General features: G+C 40.8%; 1 protein-coding gene across 2 annotated transcripts; it reads right to left on the minus strand.

Annotated features, from left to right (window-relative positions):
• Window positions 1-8,479: 8,479 nt before the first annotated feature.
• On the minus strand, window positions 8,480-22,651 carry IL10RB (interleukin 10 receptor subunit beta). Of its 2 annotated transcripts, none has more exons than XM_071754180.1 (7): window positions 22,493-22,651; window positions 20,211-20,334; window positions 18,782-18,951; window positions 16,565-16,731; window positions 13,019-13,169; window positions 11,405-11,562; window positions 8,480-9,234 (listed from the first exon to the last, which is right to left on the minus strand). In XM_071754180.1, exons 1-7 carry the CDS (start codon window positions 22,539-22,541, stop codon window positions 9,028-9,030), a joined length of 1,026 nt encoding a protein of 341 aa, XP_071610281.1. In that variant the 5' UTR covers window positions 22,542-22,651; the 3' UTR covers window positions 8,480-9,027. The 2 variants fall into 2 exon arrangements, with proteins under 2 accessions (XP_071610281.1, XP_071610271.1); XM_071754170.1 differs by lacking the exon at window positions 22,493-22,651 and adding an exon at window positions 21,875-22,061.
• Window positions 22,652-23,083: the final 432 nt, after the last annotated feature.

Consider the following 23,083-nt stretch of genomic DNA (forward strand, 5'->3'; position numbering starts at 1 on the left):
CTTTCTGTACCGAAAAGGGATCCGCCTGTGCCAGCCTCATGAAATTCCACGAGACAATCCCCAGCACAAATACAGGTTGGGTGGAGATGGAGAGCAGCCCTGAGGAAAAAGACTGTGTGTGTGCATGTGTGTTGGTTGATGCTCAGCACAAGGTGACAATGTGTGCTTGCAGCCCAGAAAGCCAACCATATCCCAGGCTACATCAAAAGAAGAGTGGCCAGCAGGTCGAGGGAGGTGATTCTCCCCCTCTGCTCTGCTCTCATGAGACCTCACCTGGAGTACTGAGTCCAGTTCTGGAGGCTCCGACACGGGAAGGACACGGAGCTGTTGGAGCAAGTCTAGAGGAATGCCACAAAGATGATCAGTGTGGTGGAGCAGCTCTTCTGAGAAGACAGGCTGAGAGAATTAGGATTGTTCAGCCTGGACAAGAGGAGGCACTGGGGAGACCTTATAGCAGCCTTCCAGTAACTGAAGGTGACCTACAAGAAAGCTGGGGAAAAACTTTTTACAAGGGCATGTAGTGATAAGACAAGGGTCAATGGCTTTAAACTGGAAGACTTGAGTTAGATATTAGGAAGAAATTCTTCACAGTGAGGGTGGTGAGACACTGGCACAGGTTGCCCATGGAGAATGTGGTTGGAAGTGTTGAAGGCCAGGCTGGATGGAGTTTTGAGCAACTTGGTCTAATGGGAGATGTCTCTGCCCATGCAGATGGGTTGGAACTAGATGACCTTTGAGGTCCCTTCCAACCCAAAACATGCCATGATTCTCTGTCAGAGAGACTATAGAATTAACTCTTCTGTTCTTATCTGTACACAGCAGCTGCAGTGTTGCTGGATGTGGACCAAGTAGTGTAAATGAATTTTGTCATCATTGTGGGCTGACAGGACAGAGGGTTTGATGATTGAGAAGACTGATACAATTATAGTGAAGGCTGTGATCAAGAGATTGTGGATAACCATGTCCTTGAAACACATGTTGTCTAATGTTTATCTAGTATGCCTGTAGCCAGCACAGTCTCTTTAAAGAAAAAAGTTTTTATGGAATCTTTAAACAATCAATGTAATTTTAGTTTCTGTTTTCTATTATTAATTTGGTTGGATCAGTAAATATGCAATGCAATAAATATATAATGTAGGGATATATTTATTGTGTAACATAGATGAATGAATAAGAGGCTATAAGTACCACTCTGTGTGGGTGATCATATATATCATGGTCATCATATGACAGCCAGTAGACAATCATTGAGAAGAAAGCATATTGTAATAAAATAAGAAAGTAGGACATTATCTGCAAAATATTGTCACCTTCACCACAACTTCCTGTGTGATTTTGTATAAAGTAATTGCTCTTTAAGACAAAGGCTGTTATTTACCCCTTGCCTAAAGCTGTAAAAAGAAGTCGGTATATTAGTATTGCTGAAGCACTTTTGAAATCTTAACATGAGGATTTCAAAGCTACATTCAGCATAGTTACTATACTGTCAGTGCTTCCTGATAAATGGAGTGGAATGACAACCTTTTATTAGCTCATAAATACCAGGAATGTCATTTTCAGGAGACATTCCTTTGCAGTGGCAGTCATGTTCTTCTTAGTCCTTTGTGAACAATGCTTTGGTAATTTGGTAATTTTCTAATATGGTTCTTGGCTGGCCACCCTCCTAACAACAACCAGGGCTCTCCAGGTTGTCAGTCTCCTCGAGGAGGAACCCAAATGACACGATTGTTATGTCCATAGTGTTGATGGCTGGCACCAAACAGGCCTTCACTTCACCCACCACTGATGCTCAGCTTATGCATCTGAGGAAGACATTTCTTGCCTTGTGGGGTCAAATGGAGCCTAGAACAGACAGCTCTTTCCCATCCTGTTGGGCATTGTTGTGTATAAGCAGGAGACTTGCAAGGTATCCTTGAAAGGTTGGTTGTTTCCCCATGCCTTGTTGTTGAGCCTCTAGAAGATAAATGCATGGAAATAACAGGATACTTAGGGGGATACAGTGTTGCAGATTATTTCCCAAGATGAGTCAGATTTATTGCATGGTAATTTGTTATCTTGTGCTCAGTTCCCAGGGAAACATTGTATTCAAGTAAACCACACTTCACTGTAACCATTCTGCAGTCTAGATTATGAACTACAACTAGTTTACTAGTTTATTACTGATAGCAGTATTTGGTAACCTACTAGTTATAACATGGTATTTACAGCTCATATTCTGATAAAACTGAATGCGACTTCCTTACAGATAATATAGAACAAAGAAACAGAAACTGGTGTTGAAACAATCTGTTAGAAAAGAAGCTACATCTCCAGTACACAAGCAACCAAACAGAAGGGAAGGCAATGTGTGCTCCTGTGGTCTTCAAAGTCAATGCTAAAACATATGTGCAGTGGAGGAAACTTCAGCCATGCAGGCTCTACTGAATTTATTTCAGTTGGCTGATAGTCAAAGAATAACTACTTTGCTTGTTTCTTCTCATGTCAACTCTGGAACAGGTTAAAAGAAGCAAATACAGCATTTCATCTTGTTTGAAAAACATTGAAACATAGGTTCAGGAAGGAAGGGAGTCCAGTAGTTCTGGTGGCTCTATTGTTGCTTTTGGTGCTGGGTTTTTTTATTTTATTTTGGTTTTGGTTTGGTTTTTTTCCTTTTTAAAATGTTTTTAAAAATTTATTTTTATATGACGTTTCTCTAGACAATATCTTATACACTTTTTCTGTTTCCATGGTTAGAAAACTTTTTATCGTGTCTGTCTTGTAACTGCTATCATGTCTTTCATGGACTTCTAGCACATGTTATTAACTTCCTGTTTTCAGTCTTTCACGTTTTTGAAGACTGCCATTATGTTGCTGTCAGACTTCTTTTCCCAGACCACATTACACCATCTTCCTTCATGTCTTTTGTCTTCCTCCTGACTTTTACCAGTACTGGCTATGGCTCTGTCTTACCTTACTGTCTTCTTCTATAATCTGCTCTGCCCACCACAAGCCTAGACTGCCCTCCCTTCATTTTCTCCACTTCTCCATTCCTTAATCATCTGCTTTGCATTTTATGTCTGATTTTTTTTCCCCAGCAATTCCCAGGTCTTCAAAGTAGTCTGTTTCGCTCATCACTGCCACCCCCCTGGCACAATGTGCCAGACCTAGCAGCATACATCCATACTTTGCATTTTAGATAGTAAAACACTTAGAACCTATTTTATGGATTCATTTTCATCATACCCTCCACAAGCTTAGCTCAGAATCAACTCTTCTCTAAATTATTTATTCTCTGAAGAGCCTACTAAATGCCATGCACTGCTTGGGGTACCTGTGGGGCTATGCAGCCCATTTGTCTCCAGGCCTGTAGGCTCATTTTGGACATCCCAGTGAAGCTGTGGCCTTTGTGACTGAAGAAGAGGGCTCTCACCTACAAATGATTTCCCGTGAAGACTCAGTTTAAACAGAAAGACTTCTGACACAAACCAAACTGCGGGTCAGTATGAAGAAAAAGTCTGGATTGCATAACTTAGGCACTCCTAAAAGACTGACCTTTAAAAGTAAAACTCAGCTTTTATTCCTCTTGACTTGCAGTGCTATATCTGACCTTAACCATGCCTGGCCTCAGTGTCAGTCACAGCTAGATTCCCAGCTTCAGAGCAGAAAGAAGGAATAACAGATGTCCAAGAGGTATTTGTATGGACTAGCCTTGCCTAAAAAAGGTGTTCCAGTTTTTTTCTGTAGTCATCAAGGGAATAAATACTATTCCAGAGAAGGATCTCAAGCCATGGCCTTCTGGAGGAGCTGTCTTGGGAGAGCCTGGAGAATGAGCCTTATGGGGCTAAAATTAGAGCTTCCAAATCCATCACCCCTTGTCACTTAGTTCTTTTACTTAACCGTAACTGATTTATTAGGCCTTAGCCCATTACATAACAAAACACTGGAAAAACCTGAAAACCCCAGGAATAGCTTCTTTGCAATGTGTGAGTGAAAGCTGTTGACATTAATGGTTTAGCTGGGTTTTAATCAGGTTAATTCAAAATGCAATGAACAAAATATGTCAGAGGTGAGAGGTTGGAAGTGGAAAATAAGCTGGGCTTTCCCTTTCCATATTGCTGTGAAATCTGCATGTCCTTGTGGCACTGGTCTGTATTTGTGCTTCATATTATGTGCCTGAAATTTTACATAAAGTTCCTTCTACATGTGGAGGAAGAACCTCATTTGTCTGTGGTAGGTTCCTTCAGCTGCTGTGGATCATGCCTGGAGGTCATTTGCCTCAAGTCAAGACTCAATGAGCACCACAAGTAGGAGCTCTGAAGTACAGCTTATCACCATCTCTTTAGTCATAAATCCTCTTCTGGTAAGAGTAAACTTTACAAAAGAGTAAAGAGTAAAAGAGTAAACTTTAGCAAAGAAAATAGGAGCCATCCAAGAAGTGCCTTGCCTGGTTCAGCAAGCTGAATGTACAGCTTCCCCTGTTCTCTGCACAATGAGTTGAACAGCCTTGCTGGGATTTCTCAGGTGTTGTACACATTAGCTACAGTCCTTACCCTGCTCCTGGTTCCTCTGTCATTACCAGCACCGTGTCTATCTGCTTACTTTTCTCTCTCCCTTCACTGAAATAGCCACATACTGTAATCCTCATTTAAGATAAGGACAATACAGCGAAGCAATTTAACCCAAAGTGAGAAGTCAGCAGTGAAATATTAATTATAGTCCTCCACAAAGTCAAAGCATTATTTAACATTACTTTTGAATTCCTTTGTTTCCAGGAATACAAACTATGCTTTGCTGCACTGCACAAATGCATGTGCTGGATGCTCATGATTGAAGGGTGAGCTGACATACAGACATCAGTGTTGGAAGATGCCCTGACTACAAGGTGAAGTCTACATGAAACAAGACTTCTGGTACCAGGTCACTGAATCAGGATTTCACAAAATGTCTCTCTGCCCTTTCAGGATGATTTGTATTAAATATATTATGCACTGGGGCCTTCATTTCTGTTCTGTGTGGCATATAATCTAATTCCATTTACCAAGTTATCTGCATTAGAGTAACACCAGCAATGGTGTAGTTTAGCAGCTCTGTCAGCCTGATGTCCTCAGGCAGCTGGAGTATTCTATGATTGAGGGCTCAACCCTGTACAGGTCCCCGGGCTTTCCAGAAACTTTATCCACTTACTGAGGTGCACAGTTGGGGAATTCATTCCTATTTCATGCTAGTCATAAGTACAGCTGGAATCCTAATATAATTTTTCATCTTGGAGTTCACTACATAAAGGGGGTTTGATGATATAGACAGTAGGTTAAGTATGGGCTCACAGGAACTTAAAACAGCTGTTCTTTTAAAGCCAAAAATTTCCATATCAAAGAAAAGTTAAACAAACAAAGCAGTCAGGACAAATCCTTTTCTCAATTTTCTCAATTGTTGAAAGTGGAGCCAGTGTCCTGAGAGCAGTCTTTCCTCTCATGTAACAGTACAACTATAGGTATTGGCAAAGACACGAGGGGAAACGCTTCCCCTTTTTACATGGGAGAAGCCAACCGCCCAACATTTCAGGATGTTCTTGCATACTTTTTGCTTTAAAGGAATGTGTCTCTGGTATTTTTTCTGTCCCCCAGCTTGGCTTACTGATGAACCTGAAATGAAGTGGCACAGCAGGTGGCACTGCCTTATCTTTGCCATCAGCACGAGCTTTGAACCAGTCAGTTGCTTTCAGCCATATTTGAGAGACTATAAGTTTCTGCTCCTCCTTGAAAATTAGCCACTGGATAGAAGGAAGCAGGTCTACTAGACAAGTGAAGAAAAAGCAGGGATATCTCAATCCTCTCATGTCTGACAGCAGCTGGCTGTGATAACAAAGGAAAAAGGCTAAGAGTCACAAAGAGTACAAGTGGATCAGGCTTGTGTGATTGATAGAGGGGTATCCAACCTTGGTCACACTGACCCCTTGCAAAGTGCCTGGTCTCAAACAAAGACAGCACAGAGAATCCCAAAATAAAAAAAAGCTGTGACTTTTAACTTAGTGGTTTTATGGTTTCTGACTTAGAAATGTGTACATGGCTTTGCAATAAAGATAGTAACCTTAAGTGATTATAATACTAAAACACACAGCCACTTGGGAATAGCGGGCGTGCTAATTGAGCAACCTCCTTAAGTGGTGTAACCATGATCTTAGATGCATGTGTATAGTTAGGAGTGGTGAATGAATCATCATTAACCAATCATGTGCTTTGTGTAGTTTTTCTCCTTTGTTGCTATTTTCTACATAATATCCTGTTTGTTTCCTGAGAACTGTGCTGGTTGGTGTTAGATAGCCCACACCCTACTCTGCAGACTAGAAACAAAGACAAATATCTCAGTGTGTTGGCTGGCTTTTTGCATACCATATGAAGAGCCCAGATTTGGGACAACATCTGGGTAACTACCAAAAGTATTGGTCAGATGAACTACCTATATGTTTTTTGTTTTCTGCAAGCCAAAAAAAAAAAAAAAAAAAGAAAAAATGTACAGAAGAAGCTGCTATTGTGGAAGAAGAGGTGGGAATATACAGAGAACTGAATCTTTATAGTGGAGAGGTGTAGTAGGCACAGGACAACAACCCTCATTAGGATCAGCACTCACAGAGCAGCTTTGGTGAGAGGTGAAGAAAAACACAAGTGAAACAAAATGCTAAAAGAACACAAAGCTAACGGGCTTTCCCTTTTTTTCCATATTCCACATAAAACAAAAAAATTATGACAAATAAAAAGTGGAGAAAAAACCCTGTGCAGATTACATATAGCTGAGTGGTACAAAGAATCAATGTCTGTTCTCTAGTGGATGAAGGAAAGGCTGTGGGTGTTGTCTACCCAGATTATAGTACAAAGACCTTAACGAAGTTTCCCACAGCATTCTCCTGGAAAAACATGGCTTGGATAGGTGTATGCTTTGCTAGGTAAGAAACTGGCTGGATGACCAGGCCCAAGAAGTTGTGGTAAATGGGGTTAAATCCAGTTGGTGGCTGGTAGCAAGTGGTGGGATCAGTGTTGGGGCCAGCTCTCTTCAATTATCTTTATCAATGATCTGGATGAGGAGAATAAGGTCTCCCTCAGTAAGTTTGCAAATTACACCAAGTTGGGTGGGAGAATTGATCTGCCTAAGGGTAGGAGGGCTCTACAGCAGGACCTGGACAGGGTGGATTGATGGGCTGAAGACAATTATATAAAGTTCAACAAGGCCAAGTGCTGGGTCCTACAGGTTTGGGAAGGAGTGGCTAGAAAGCTGCCCAGAAGAAAAAGACCTGGGGGTGTTGGTTGACAGCCAGCTGAACATGAGCCAGCAGTGTGCCCAGGTGACCAAGGTGACCAACAGCATCCTTGCTTGTATCAGAAATAACATGGCCAGCAGTACTAGGGGAGTGACTGTCCCACTGTACTCAGCACTGGTGAGGCCACACCTTGAATCCTGTGTTCAGTTTTGGGCCCCTCACTACAAGAAAGATATTGAGCTGCTGGAGTTAGTTCAGAGAAGGGAAACCAAGCTGGTGAAATATTTGGAGAACAAGTCCCATGAGGAGTGGCTGACTGAATTAAGATGGCTTAGTTTGGAGGAGGCTGAGGGAAGATCTTATCATTCTCTACAACTACCTGGAAGGAGGCTTAGCAAGGTGGGGGTTGGTCTCTTCTTCCGAACAAGCAGCCATAGAACAAGAGGAAATGGCCTCAAGCTGTGCCAGGGGAGCTTTAGATTGGATATTAAGAAAAAATTCTTCACTGAAAGGGTTGCCAGGCAATGGAACAGTCTGCCCAGAGAAGTCGTGGAGTAATCATCCCTGGAGTTATTCAAACGCCATGTAGATGTGATGGTTAGGGACATACTTTAGTGGTGAATTTTGCAGTAGTGGGCTTGACAATCCTAAAGGTCTTTTCCAACCAAAATGGTTGTTTCCTTCTGCAACAGTTCCCAGTAAGTAAATATTTGCACGTTAATTGATAAGCATAAAAAACATAGCCAGAAACTTGTAAATTCCCACATCAAGTTAGTATTTACACACAACTTCAGTCATGGCCAGCTACTTTTGCTGGCAGAATTTAGTTTTTCACTCTCATTTTGGTGTAATAATATACACACAAAAACTCTGTATCGCCCACAAAACAAGTGCACAGGGCAAAGGTCATGCTTTATGCCCCAGTGTCATTGTGGATATAATCTTGATACGCACAAACAGGGCTATGCAGGTGAAGTTGTATTATGTAGTATGGGATATGCATCAACCTAGATTTACTTTTTTAAACACTTTTTTGAATTAAGAATATATATCAGGAGATAAGTAAAATTTATCTACATTTTTTCCACAGACTTCAGTGGACTCTGGATTGGGTAGGTAAAACTTAATTAGCCATAGAAACCGTGGGGCAGAGCGTCAGGGGGATGATCAATATCTGAACATAGAGGGCTATCTAGTGGTGCACCAGTATCTTCCCATTATCCATAGCCATGAAATATGTGCAATATCTTGCAGTGCAAAACTCACTGAATATTTAGGTTTGGTTTATTCATACAGAGTTCATACCATCATAAGAAATTTACAGTTTTGCATCAGGTACAAAAATATTCAATAGGAAGATTTTACCACTAGGGATATCTTTAAGAAATACTCATAAACTCTCATTTAAAAAAATACATCAGAGCAGGTCTTTCTTTACAATATTTTTTTTTTACAAAGCTTGTACAGTATGGGATTTTAACTAGCTTTTGCAATAAATAGTTAAAAGTTAAATCAACTAGTATTAGACGTACATATTTGGTTTTTTAAATTAATGTAATAATACAGTTATACAGTAATACTAGTTATTGCTACAACTTAACAGAGAACCACCACAAAGTGGCAAAAATTATGTATCATCTAGTTCCTCATTTATAGTCAAGTTTCTTGTGCTTTAAAAAAATAATATGATTCTGTCAAAAGTCTGTGTATGTATCTTCATACAAAAATTTTTGAATGCAGCAAACTCAACAGCCCATTGGTTTTCCTTTGGTCCAAATAAAGTTTGAGGAGTGCATTTAGGCCGTTTCTGAAACCATTCTTGAATCAGAATCTTCTTGTTCAGAGTACTGAACATGGTCTGTTGTCTTGCTGGTCTCATCCTCAGTCTCATCATTCTGATTTTTTAATTCTTCTGAAATAACAGTTAGCTTGTCATAAGAAAGATACTGTTCTTGTGGGAGTGGAGTGAAAAACTGCGAACCACTGGGAGGCTTGCTCAGAAACTGCAAAGGGAAAGAGGAAATGAGAATCAGGCTGCAACAGACATACCATCCTGCTTGTTTAGAAATCTGTTTCATATTGTTTTCCAGACATAAACTGATTTTCTCAATCCTGAAAAGTCCCAGAGCGGAAACTATGTAATAACCTCTCTGCTTGATTTAAGAGCCTGTGCAAGACTCGGAAGCAAGTTTGAAGTGCCTTTATTTGCAAGAAGATACCCTAGGGGTTAGAGATTCTTTAGAATATAAGCTTTCTTAAAAAAATAAAATACCTCAGTTTTGTTTGGAAATAAAAACTACAAAGGTTGACTTGACTGTAGGTGCAGAGATTGCAGTTTGCAGAGATTTGTCAAATAGCTCCAAGAGATGTAAATTTTTCCTGCCATTTCAGAGAGCTGCTCAGACATAAAATAGCAATGTTTTAAATGTCAACATAAGCCATAACCATATAAAGGAGAGGGAGGGAGGGAGATTTGCAGGGCTATGCAATTCAGTGAGAAATACGACTTAATTTTAGTACCAAAATGTCACAATTTCTCCTACTCCCTGTTCTGTTGATAAGACGTAAGATGGAACCAGCCTCAAGAATCAACATGGACTTTGCAGGATGTCATGACTGTACTTCAAATATCAACACAAGAGTAGCACACCTACTCAACACACAAATAACCTGCCAGGCACCCATTTCAGAAGCTGAAAGTGGCAGTTCATCTTATTGGTATTGGCTGGAGGAGTACAACTGCATTTTCTTCTTGAGAACTGATCCCTGCCTATTATTTTAGTGCATTTTACATAAGAAACAAGCTGCTCGATCAGAGTCCTGTTTACCCCAATTAAAAAAAATGAAATTAGCTATTATTAGTATAATTATTATTATTATACCTTTTCCTAGTATAACTTGTAACTTGAAATGTTTTGTCACTAATCTGCAATCTCAAATGCTTATGTAGCCAAACCATTGCCTTTGATAATCATAATTTTAGATAAGTGAAACTGACTTTTGATTATTGTGATTATCCACTACAACCCACAAACACCTAATGAAAATTCCTGTAAGGAACCTGTAAGCAAAATGAAATTTGGCCACATTCTGTACCAGCAGCTGAGCTCCAGGTTCAGCAAGCTCCTGTGTGCTGAGCACATGCTCAGCTTAAAGCACAAGGTGACTGCTAACTCAGCTGTAAAGCTTTGTCTGCTGATCTCTCAACCAGTCAAAATGAAAGACCCAAGAGAAACTGCAGGAAACTTAGAAGAATATAAGTTGCTAACTTTAGCATACGTAACAGTCTGTATAGCCTCATTCCTTGGAGAAGATTCTGACACAGCCTTTTTATGTTCTGTGAGTAACAGGGCCAGCAGTAATGGCTTATATTCATTGTTCTCATTCTATTACTTAAGCTAAAACACTTATTGTGTTTATCAAAGATCTCTGTTTCAGGTGCACAAATGTGCTATTTTAAGTCTAAAATGTGACAGGAGACAGATATCTCAGTTGTTTGCTATCCAAAAAGAGGAACTGAATGCTAACACCTGTTATTTTCTTACTTTACAGTGAAAGAAAAAATCCTGTTTCCAAGCCATATAAAGCTTCATATTGAAAATTATGAATTTCCTTTAGGCATCAAAGTCTATGCCAAGTTTTAGAAATTTTCAGCTGCTAAATGTTTTGGACTTGTCTATGTAGAACAGGTTAAAACTACAGTAGTTTAGAGTTTATTAGACATCAGCATATTTAGGGAGGAAGTCCAGTTTCACTACTTGTAACTTATATCTATGCAGTGCCTCACAACTTGATGAAAAAAGTGAACATTCATGCAAAATTTATGACCTCATAATGTCAGAAGTATTAAATTAACTAACTTCCACTGTTTCTCTCATGCTGAAAGCTACCTTCCTTTGTTAGCTTTTTCCAAAGTTCAAAATTTACACTTATTTGAATGTCTTTATATTTGGCAGAAGAGTTTCACCATACTCAACAACTACATAACAACAGATAACCAACATTTCTGGGGTTATTTAAACAGTCTGCATTTTACAGATGGCTAACAATCAGGTGCAAATGAAAGAAGGCAAAATAAAAGAAGCTCTAAAGGCTTTGCCACAGGAAGAGCCTTTAAAAGGCAGGCAGCTCTGCTGAAATGCTGATTTTAGTTGTGTTAGGTAGAAAACAAACCTCTTTCAAGTGTTCTGGGAAAATATATGAAGGGCAGCAAACATGTCTGGTGAGTCGATAAAGATACAAAAAGGAGAAGAAACAAACAGGAACAGATATTACAGCGACCAACATTGATCCTATAAGAACAGTCACAATTATCCACACAGGAGTTACACCTGCAAGACACAAGAAAAACACATTAAAACTCTGATTATTAATTTCTGAATATATTCTTTCAAATTACCACTTTCACTATGGAATTAAAAAAAACAAACCTCAAATTATTACAAAATTGTCAGTGCAAACTGCAAGTGGAAGTAAACTTCCAGATGCAAAATATCTCTTAGCTCTTAAATTTTTAGTCTGAATAGCCTGAAGAAATAAAGTAAGCTTACAGGCCATCCTATTTAGACATTCACAGTTACACACTGGTGATTCCACATGCAATACCAGACACAGGATTAAAGGAAAAAAGATAAATAGAACAATCCCCAAGCTGATACTATGTAAAAAACTATTGCAACCTCTTTGGTGTTTCAGGACTGTGTGAGTTGACATATAACCCTATGTGTCAGACTATAGGCTTCCACAATTTTCCTAAAGAAATCTGTAAGAATGGCAGCAAAATAAAGACATCAGGGAAAAAAAGTCTGTAAAGTTCTAAATTACTGAGCTTTTAACAATAGTTGTGCCATGCATGGGAATTTCACAACAGGCAATGGGAATGAAGATGCATCCATGCATCACTATATAAATGTTTTCAACCAGCCTATGCTTTCTAAGCACTGTTATAGCCATGAACTAATAAGAAACACCACAAAACCCCACCTGCTATTCAACTGCAGTGCATGCAGATAATACAGATACAGGAAAAATATATAAGGAAAAACATACAAGAAACGGGTTAGCCCAGTTATTTTCTCAGGCTTCCCCCAGCTAAGTTCATCATCAGTTTGTGCCTCTGATTTTCCACACATTATTTGAGGGTCTGTGTTACTTAAAATATACATTATGCCTGTGATAAAGACAGCATTTAAAACTGTCTTTTTCTCTTAACTAGGGACATAATGCTCCCTGATGAAAGGGTCTGGCCATGTGTGGCTACTGCTGGACCCCACAGCCAGCAGCTAAGGTGGTATGGTTGAAAAGGGAAGCATTTTTGGTACTTAACTGCCTTCAAAAGGAAAAGGAAAGGACTGTGCCAAAAAAAAAAAAAAAAAATTGTGTTATTGATTAAAAACTACTGTTACTAATCTGTCACAGAGAAGGAGATCATGGCCTAACCTCATGACAGACACCAGGAATATGGCCACAGATGAAGCAGACTGCAATACAGGCCCCAATTCCTTTTTTTTAAAGTTACAGATAAACAGAACAAAGATTTTCATGGGATAACGAGGCATCTAATGGGAGAAGAAATTTGGACACACAGTGTGATCAGTGAGGAGCCTATGCTCCTTTTAACTGATTTTCAAAGGTGTGCACTACTGACCACCAAACAATACTAAAGTAACAAACACATGCATTTTTGGCAGCATCGGTTACACCGATTTTTGGGTTGAATGGCTTTGCACATTGCCTGGTTCCCTCCAGCACAGGTCCCATTGCAATGCACCATTTATTATGTATTACCATTGTGGGTTGTCTGCTCACAGAGCTCTTCGCTCAGTTCCCCTCTTTTGTTCGACTCGGGGATAACTGCTTGCACTTGAACACAGTATACTGTCCATGGCTCCAACTGAGACAGGATTTCAGAGTTGTATATGGAATCTGTAGAAGCCACCTAAAAAGAAAGAATAATAAAAAAAAAATGTGAAAAGCGTGAGTCCAACGAATGGCCTTGCCAAGTAGTTAAAATTGCATTTAGTAGGAGAAATCCTAGCAGTTATAACTGCAGTGCAAATGAGGCTTTTAAAGGCAGATGAGTGAAATGCCCTGCCTAATTCACATAATTGATAAAACTATATTAATTTTACCTGTGGTTAGAGTGTGAGACCACCCAGACCACTGACTTGCTGGGTGCTTCTAGCAGCACTAACGAAGTTTTAGGCTAGAGGCCTACAGAGATAGGATAATGAGATCTGCTTGCAGAGAGAAACAATTATCTAACCAAATGAGATCAACTAAGAGTGCTGTCACAGGTAAACTGAGTTTAATTTCAGATGGGGCAAGTAGGATGGATGATCCAGACAAAAGAAAAAAAGACAGAGAAGAAAAAGGCTTGAAGAAGCTTTTACAATGGGGTCACAGCCTCAGTGGACAAACAACAGACATCACCCATCTGGACCTGTGCAAAGCATTTGACACCGCCCCACACGACCTTCTGATCTCTGAACTGGAATGATATGGATTTGATGGATGGACCTCTCACTGGATAAGGAACTGGCTGGATGGTCACACCTGAAGAGTTGTGATCAATGCCTGAGTGTCCAAATGGAGATGTGTGAGGAGTGGTGTTCCTCAAGGGTCACTACTCAGACCTGTGCTGTTTAACATCTTTGTTGGTGACATGGAGAGTGGAATCGAATGCACCCTCAGCAAGTTTGCTGTCAACACCAAACTGTGTGGGGAAGTCAACACACTGGAGGGAAGGGATGGCATCCAGGGGGTCCCTGACAGGCTCAAAAGGTGGGCTTGTGCAAACTGCATGAACCTCAACAAGGCCAAGTGCAAGGTTCTGCATCTGGGTGGAGGCAAGCCCATGCACCAATAAGGTTGGGAGGAGAAAGGATTGAGGAGAGCCCTGAGGAGAAGGACTTGGGGGTGATGGTGGACCAGAAGCTCAGCATGAGCCATCAGTGTGTGCTTGCAGCCCAGAAAGCCAACAGGGTCCCGGGCTGCATGAAAAGAAGCACAGACAGCGGTCGAGGGAGGGGATTCTCCCCCTCTGCTCTGCTCTTCTGAGACCCCACCTGGAGTACTGTGTCCAGTTCTGGAGTCCCCAACATGAGGACACAGAGCTCCTGGAATGTGTCCAGAGGAGAGCCACTAAAATGATCAGAGGGCTGGAGCACCTTCCCTGTGAAGACAGGATGAAGAAGTTGGGGTTGTTCAGCCTGGAGAAGAGGAGGCTCTGAGGTGACCTCATTGCAACTTTCCAATATCTGAAGGGGGCCTACAAGAAAGCTGCAGTAGGGCTTTTTAGACAGGTGTGTGGTGAGACATCAAGGGGAAATGGTTTAAAACTTGAAGAGGGGAGATTTAGGTTAAATATTAGGAAGAAATTCATTGAAGTAAGGGTGGTGAGAAACTGGCACAGGCTGCCCAAGGAAGTTGTGGCTGCCACTTCCCTGGCAGTGTTCCAGGCCAGGTTGGATGGGGCTTTGAGCAGCCTGCTCTAGCAGGTGTCCCTGCCCATGAAGGGGTTTGGAACTAGGTGATCTTTAAGGTTCCTTCCAACCCAAACCATTCTATGATTCTATGATTCTATTAGGTAACTGACAGCAGTTGCAACTTGCTGTTCAAAGGCATGATTGGTTATGTCCTTTTATGAACTGTATGGTCCCTGTACAGTATGAGAATCCTACAACATGTCCCAGTTACATAGTAACAGATTCTTTCTAAGGGATGAGGAGACTCTATAGGCAGGTTTCAACATTTTGAGTAAGCATACACATCAAAAAAAAACCTATGAAGTTACATAGTCTGTGCCTTTTTCTTCTTTGATCCTATGGAAATTTAAAGAATCTTAGAATTAGTTTGGTTGGAAAATACCTTTACGATCATAAAGCCCAACTGTTAACTTAGTGCTGCCAGGTCTCCCACTAAACTATGTCCTTAAACACAACACCTCCAAGTCCTTTAAATATCTCCACAGATGATGACTCCACCACTTCCCTAGGCAGCCTGTTCTAGTGCCTGACAACCCCTTCGGTGAAGAAATTTTTCCCAATATACAATCCAAACCTACCCTGGCACAACTTGAGGCCATTTCCCCTTGTTCTATTGCTTGTTCCATGGGAGAGGAGACCAACCCCCACCTTGCTACAGCCTCCTTTCAGGTAGCTGTAGAGAGTGATATGGTCTCCCCTCAACCTCCTTCAGATTAAACAACCCCAGTTCCCTCAATTGCTCCTTGTAAGACTTGTTTTCCAGGCCCTTTACCAGCTTCATGGCCCTTCTCTGGACATGCTCCACCACTTCAGTGTCCTTCTTGTAGTGGGGGGCCCAAAAGTGAACATAGGATTTGAGGTGCGGTCTCACCAGTGTCAAGTACAATGAGGCAATCACTGTCCTTCTCCTGCTGGCCACACTGTTTTTGATACAAATACCTTAAATTCTTGTAGTTTAGGTATTGAAAACTGGTCTGTGGTTTTTTTTTTGTTTGTTTTTTGTTTTTTGTTTTTGTTTTTGTTTTTGTTTTTAAATCATGATCCCTCATTTTCAGGAATCGAATGCCAAAGAATTTTGCAATGTAACAAATACAAGTAACAATTACATGTAATGAAGTCCTATTATAGGAAAATTGTACAAACCACTAATTATACTGTGACTGATACCTTCTGGTAAAGGGTTTCCTTTTTTCCTGTAATAGAGCTCATGACCTAAATAGTATTTTATAATTCAAGTATTATTTATGCTTTTACTTCATGCATTTTTTATGGCAAAGTCTTCTGAGCTGAGTAACAGATCTGTCTGTGGAAGAGGTTGTCCTTGAGGAGAAGAAAGCTAATTGCAGCTGATAGAAATTGAAGAGATGAAGGTGACCGCTGTTAATAAAAGGCCCCAGTCATGGTCATATTTGAGGCCCAGGGTCCCACAAAAAGCACAAGTACTTGAATATCACAAGATTTGAATCTAAGTCAGATTATAGCCATGATCAGATACTGCTGAGGTTACAGCTTTTAAGTTCATCCTTGCTTGTGAAATATGTGTCAAATACAGAGATTCAGTGGGGCTGACTGCATTATAAATGAATCATCACTGAACTGAGGGGGAAAAACTATAACTTCATAGTTATTTCTAATTATGGAAAAAGGAAATTATATCCATGTTACTGTTTAACTACACTGCCATTTGCTCTGAATACCAGTTGTAGTGACTAGACTTTATCATACTGTAATTAGAGAAGCAATACATTTCCACTTCAGTACTGTTAGCATTCAGAACTTCATCAGTACAGAATTGTACCAAGAAAAGCATGTCTCAAAGCCACAACGTGTAGTAATCAGAAGATACCTCAGTTTTGCTGCCTTTCTTCCAGTACAGTATTCTGTAATTCCACAAACCATAATATTTCTGTAGAGGCCACTTGTCCTCTTCATTTTCAGCAAAGGGACCTATAAAATCCACATGCAGGGACCCAGACACAGACTTCACTTTTACATTAGGTGGCCCAATGACTGCTGTATATTAGAATTGTGGAAGAGAGGAAAGAACAGAATTGAGTTTCATATTGTTTTCATATTGACATTTTTACACAACCTATGACTATTCATGCTTTAAATAATTCTCTCTATTAGAAGAAAGCAATGTCCTTTACAGATCAGGAATAAATAAATCCTTTCCTTATAGAACGGGTCTTGAAATTTATTATTTTTGCAGTTACATAATAGATATTTTTGCAGACCATATTTCCCATATACTGAATTGTCTCAGTTCTCTTTTGCCAACTGTGGTGAGTCCTGGGAGAGGAAGGACCATTTCTGTAGGTTATTACTCACTTCTCTTCCTAGACCAAGCTGTTGCAACATCTGTCTCCTCTGAGGAGATTCTCTTGTGAAGTGTCTTAATGTTTCTTTTCTTTGTGATAACTTTGAGCAATTGAAGCATTTGAATTATTGCTGCATGTCTTAAAGATTGAGCTCCTTAGACTGAACATTATAGTCTCATATTTTGAAAATTACTTTCCTTACTTATGCTTTTTTGCCACTACCTAAATTAATTCAGGAGTAGCTTAGTTATCAGCCAAATTGAGCTCTCCATTAAAGTCTCCTGTAATTCCAATAAACAACTCTGCATTGGTTGCCTCTATTGAAGTTCTGCCTGGCTATAGACATGTTATCAAGTGTCTAAGAAAGAAAGAGCTCAGTATACAGACAGTTTAGCATTCCTCTATAAATGTGTTTCTTTACTTAAAATTAATTTTAAAAGGGCTACTTGCTGGACTGAGCATTCAAGTAATCCTCATGAAAACACTGTTGAACTTGTGAAAAAAAATACTGTAAGGAGGGTCTTGGTTACTCTGTTTTTCTCTAGGCTATTCCTACAATACAATGTGAAATTTCTTACACAAACATTAGCAGAAATAGTGATACAGAAAGGAGTATAAGCTCTTTGCATCATGATGCCCTGTTCAGATCAGCTATGATAAAATTAAAAATCCCTATGTCCTCCTCAAAGATTTGGCCAGTTCTTCCTTTCCAATTATTTTTATATCTATATTTTCTCAGTTAAGGAATAAGCTACCCTTCCAAAGCCAAGCCTGCTCTGAAGGCCACACAGTTTTTCACAAATACATCAAACAACAACTCTGTTAATGATTTACATGCTTGCTCACTGCTCTGAAAATCCATCCATACTTTTTGTATTACACTTTCTTTCGATTGTCATTTACATTTGCAACGTTGTGTCAGTGTTTCTGTTCTAGAAGATTAAATTATGTCAACATTATGCTTTTGGAGAGAGATTAACAGTAAAAGTGTTTTGGAAAAAAAAAAAAAAGACTGTAACCTCTAAGATTACACTCTGAAACACAAGGAACAGAGTGATAAAATTGACAGCTGTGTGGAGAAAAAAGCCTTGGGTAACATTAATGACATAGTCTAAAATAATCCCATTTTCTCTTATGAGTGGTGTGAGAATGTACAAAATAAAGGACATTCACTGGTAAAAACCACTCTCTTATTCCCAGGCCCAGGTGAGAGCAACATGTTTAATATCTCTGCTGTGCACCCTAATGCTAGGAAATATCTTTTAAGAGACTAACAGAATGGCAATATTGTACAATTTCTTAGCTAAAAATTAATCTTTTTTGTTAATAAAAACAAAAACCAAAAGAAAGATTTTGTTTTTATTTAAAAAGCAATGAAGAAGGAAGAAATCTAACTTATTTACATATACAGGAAGTCTGAATTCTTGATGAAAGCCCTCCCTGGCTGAAAAATATAAGTTAAGCCTTATTTTGAGGGAAAAATATATTATATAAATATACATTTATATAAAATTAAAAGGCCTCCTCAGATGATGTTTCAAGTATCAATACTAACATTTACTGTAATAGTAAACTTATTATGCTTTTTGACAGCAATTTCTGCATTTAAAAAAACATTAAAGTGTTACAGCTAAGATTTTCAGCTTTATAGTTCAAAAATTATCTGCATGCTGTAACTTTTCTTGTGGAGCCAAGGTATTAAAAAAACCAAATTTTTTTTAGAGCACTAGAAAAAGGCTTACTGTCATCCATTGGTTTAAATCTGATTTTCACCCAGTCTGAATGTTCATTTCCAGACTCTGCTCTGACCAGTAAAGTGTAGTCTCCATATGCAGACAGAGAAGAGATATCACATGCTGTGAGTCTCAAGTTTGTGCTTAAATTTTCAGATCTGCTTCGATTGATGTTGTTGCTGTAGAGAAACAAAATTTATATGATGTGTACAGTGGACAACTGACAAAATTCCTTCCCTCTCAGTTAACTGGAAAACCAGCATATCTGTTTGTTAACACATATAATTATGGCTCATGAACAAGAAAAATTAGATCAAATATATTAAAAACAAAATCACTAGTGTGTATGCACTCATTAAGCATTTTATATGCGTCTATAAATCTATGACAAAGTTAGAAATTAAATTATGCTTCAGTAAATAGATGTGCTTTTCCTGACAGTGGTTACAAAACTTGATAGTAGTTATCAGACAAGTTTGCAAATATTAAGACAGCATCACTATTCATGACTTTCTGTCTAACTTGGACTTTGTTCAGAACTGTATTTATAATATGCGTATGAGGAAAAGACAGAAAATAAAGCCTGACTGCTGAACCCAACCGAGGAATGTAGCTATCAACAAATAATTGCTACCACAACACAGAAAAAACTTTTTTCTGACTAAGATGGCCCATGCCCTCACTTTGGGGATTTCTCTTCAGCAGGCACCTTCCTGTGGGTGCCATCATCTCCGCTTTACACCCTACCCTGTCTTTGCTGAAGAATTCAACCTTCAGGAGAAAGGCCAGACCTCTGACCCAGCACCTGATTTCCTCACCAAGCAGGAAGGCAGTCAGGGAGCCCATCGATGGGCTGGGTATGAGGCTGCCTTCCTCTGTACAGCTGCACAGACTGATTCTCCAGGCAGGAAAGACCGACTTGAAAGGACACGGTGGCAAAACCAAATCAAGCGTAAGTCAACCCACCAAAAATCAAGAAAAGGAGAAAATACATCCTCTGTTTAAGGCATTGAATGGCTGAGCCACCTGCCTGAAGTTCATCAGGCATTCCCACACAAGGTGTAGGCATGCCGGCTGCTGCTGACAAATAACAAAATGCTGCTGAATTGAAAGACCAGATAAGGTCCTAACCCCCAGCAGAGATAAGTCCAGGCAACAGCTAAATGGTGGAGGAAAAAACCAAACCCCACACAGCTAATAACGGCTGACATTAAAATATGTTTTGGGTTAAAAAAAACGTACTTACTAAACTGCCTCGGGTGTGAAATATGCAGAAAATGCTTCTGCCCTTATATTTAGCTCTAAAGGTAAATGTCTCAGACACTAAAGCTAAAAGAAAGGGACAGCTACTGATCTTCCTATAAAAAAAGGAAACAAGTCACAAACACATGCAGCTGTAAAATATGAACTAAAGAAAGCACAACTCCTTCAGGCTTACCTTTTATATTGGACAGTGTAACTTACATTCCCTTTGTGAAACCTAGGTGGATCCCAGTGTAAAATGCTACGAAGATTAATGGAAGTAATCCTTGCATTTTGGGGTTTTGGCACTATTCCAGATACTGTGGAAGAAATTAAAAACAAACAAACATTTTAGTATGTGTTTGTCCAGCAACTTCTCAGTTATTCTAAACTTTATTAGAGCCTTCTTTCTCTTCCTTGCCTCAGATGCTTTTTTTAAAAGCAGATTTCAATATAATTAACTTCTGATGCCTATCATTCCTTCTGAGCTTATGCAATAAAACCAAATTAACTAGGATCAATGAATTCCAGTAAATACAGTCTTTATAATATCATCATTTAATAAGCATGACTGACTTGTCGAGACTCAGGACCCATCAGGCTACAGTCTCACCGAAACTGTCAAAACCAAATTTTTCCAGGTATTGCTCTAGTAGTACTATGGAAACAACACAAGTGTGTGGACTGATTTGTTGATTTTTTTTTTTTCTGAAGAGGAATATGAAGAGTCTTTCTACATATGCCGGGGTTGTAAGACTGAAATAAAAAAACAAATCCCCCAACAGCATGTTTATATCATCACTGCATGGATTAGCATTGCCATTTAAAATGCTTTACTCTGTAATTAAATTACCCTTTTGAAAAAAGGAGATAACCAGGAAGTAGTTTGAAGGCAAGAATGCTATTAAATATACCACAAGGATAAACTTGTCATTAACTGGCACTTTTCACAGGTGATGAAAATATGATAATTTTGCTTTATTGAAACTGAATAAAGGAAACCCTAAAGTAGTATCAACGAACAGTCAATTACTATTATTATTAAAATAACTGTTGGCGATGAAAATAAAATAGAAAAGATCTTGGCCCATTTTTGCAACACACCTTATGAATGCAAACAAAACCTGACAGGTTAGTGCTTACATGTCACAGGAGAAAAACTTAATGACATATGTTCTAAAGAAAAAAAATATCTATTCTTAATGTCCAGAGCTGATGTATAAATACATGAAACACATGCTTCAGTTACCCACCTCTAGCAGGCAAGCATTTTAAAGTTAAACCCTGATTCATTAAAAACTGTCTCCCAGACCCCTTTCCCACACCCAACAAATCAACTCAAACGTGCTGCATGTCAGAAAAGCAGAAGTTGCTTGCTCTCCAGTGCCTGGAACTTAGGAGATGCTGTTCCTGTGCGTACGTGTCCTTCACCTCAGGCACCCACCTTCAAGAGATCTCTGCCCAGGCACATGTTCTGCCCCTTTGCATCAGCTGTGCCCAGAGTGTGGAAAGCACCTCTGCCTTCCTCCACCCACACCTTCTCCTAGCTGCAAAATCCCAGGCAGGCAAGAGCCAGGTAGGAAGACCACAGGCAACAGACTGCAGCAAAGGCTCAGAGCCAACACTACAGCTGAATAAAGAACCTGGCTAGGACAGGGAATCTGATTTCTCTTCTCCCACATGATTTGGTCCTTGCCACAAAGGACCTTCTCTAGGCAGCTGCCCACGCTTTGAGGAAGTTCCTTCCAAAGGTTTGATGTATGCTTGTAAATTCCCAGAAAAAGGCGTGACGTTTCTGAAGGTTCATTTCCCCGACAGGGTCTTCTACTTTCAGAGTCTCCCAGTAAGGTTTCTTTATACCTTTATACTCAAAGAGCCCAGAACGACACTGCTGCGGTTTTTGTTCTTTGTAAGCGACAGGGTTGGACACAACTCGCATCAGTCTTAGATGTGACTCTGCTTTGGGCAACGTAGGGCCCGGGCCGGTTTAGGTGGAGCAGGTAAGGCCACCGTGTGCCAGGCTCTGCTCCCGGCTGCCGAGCCTGGAAGCGTCCGCACGCGTGTCATCACCGGGACCTGCACAAGTGTCCCAAACCGAGAAGGCAAATTCCAGTTTCTCAGCACAGATAGAAAACAAACAAACCAAAAAAACCACACAACACCTGGGTGGCAGCGGGATCCGGGCCCTCTCCGCCGGAGCGTTCCCCCGGCAGCCCCTCCACCCAAGGCGCCCTGCGGGGGGCCGCTGCCCTTTCCCCGCTCCCGGCCCGGCTGCCGCCGCTGGCACCCGGCTGTCCTCAGGGCAGCCCCCGGGATCGCAGGGCAGCGCGGCCCCGCAGAAAGAACCCGGCCGCCTCCAGCGACCTTCGCTCCCGCTGCTCTCCCGAAGGCCCGGCGCTGAGGCGGGGATAGATCCGTCCCTTAGGACGATGCCTCTGCCGGGCCCCTCCGCCGCCAGCCAGTGCCCGGGGGACTCACCGCAGAGCAGGAGGCAGCTGCAGAGGGCGCAGCGGAGGGCAGCGGCCATGGCCGTGGGTCCCGGCGCGGTTCTCCCTCAGCGGCGGAGGAGCCGGTGCCTCCGCACCACGGTACCGGGAGATCCCTTCCTAGGCGGGGAAGCGAGACGGCCCCAAAACCCTTCCGCCTTCCCGCGGCGGGGCGGGGCGAGATGCGGAGGTGTGCGGGCAGGACGGCTGCCGCGGGATGCAGGGTTACCCCCGCCCTGAGGGGCTGCCCTCTTCTGAGCGCCGGGGAACATCACTCACACCTCTCTCGACTCACCCCAAAGCCATCCCTGTTCGCCACGGCCGCTTTTCCCCTCTCCCAAAAAGAGGATGCCCAGCACCGGAGCCTTCCCTGAACAGACTTGGAAAGCTGTTCATCGGCGCTATGTCCAAAAATGTATTAGTGATCCTATTAATAATTGTATCAATAATAACTAGTGATCCAAAATACAGCAGATACTCCTGACCTCTAAAGAGCATCTTCAGGGCGCAGTCTGGCAGCTGCGAGGACAGGAGATGGGAGGTCAGCAGTAAGTGGATCATCAAATAAAGCATCAACAGACAC

This window comes from Heliangelus exortis, chromosome 1, assembly GCF_036169615.1.
Source record: "Heliangelus exortis chromosome 1, bHelExo1.hap1, whole genome shotgun sequence".
NCBI lineage: Eukaryota > Metazoa > Chordata > Aves > Apodiformes > Trochilidae > Heliangelus > Heliangelus exortis.

What these genes read in the sequence shown, in the direction of transcription:
- IL10RB (XM_071754170.1), bottom strand. Translation starts at nt 21,953, where the DNA reads ATGCGAGTTGTGTCCAACCCTGTCGCTTACAAAGAACAAAAACCGCAG. An exon ending in TACACTGTCCAATATAAAAG is followed by an intron (nt 18,952 to 20,210) that starts GTAAGCCTGAAG and finishes GTTTCTCTACAG; the next exon opens with CAACAACATCAATCGAAGCA. An exon ending in TCCCAGAACACTTGAAAGAG is followed by an intron (nt 9,235 to 11,404) that starts GTTTGTTTTCTA and finishes TTCCCTTTGCAG; the next exon opens with TTTCTGAGCAAGCCTCCCAG.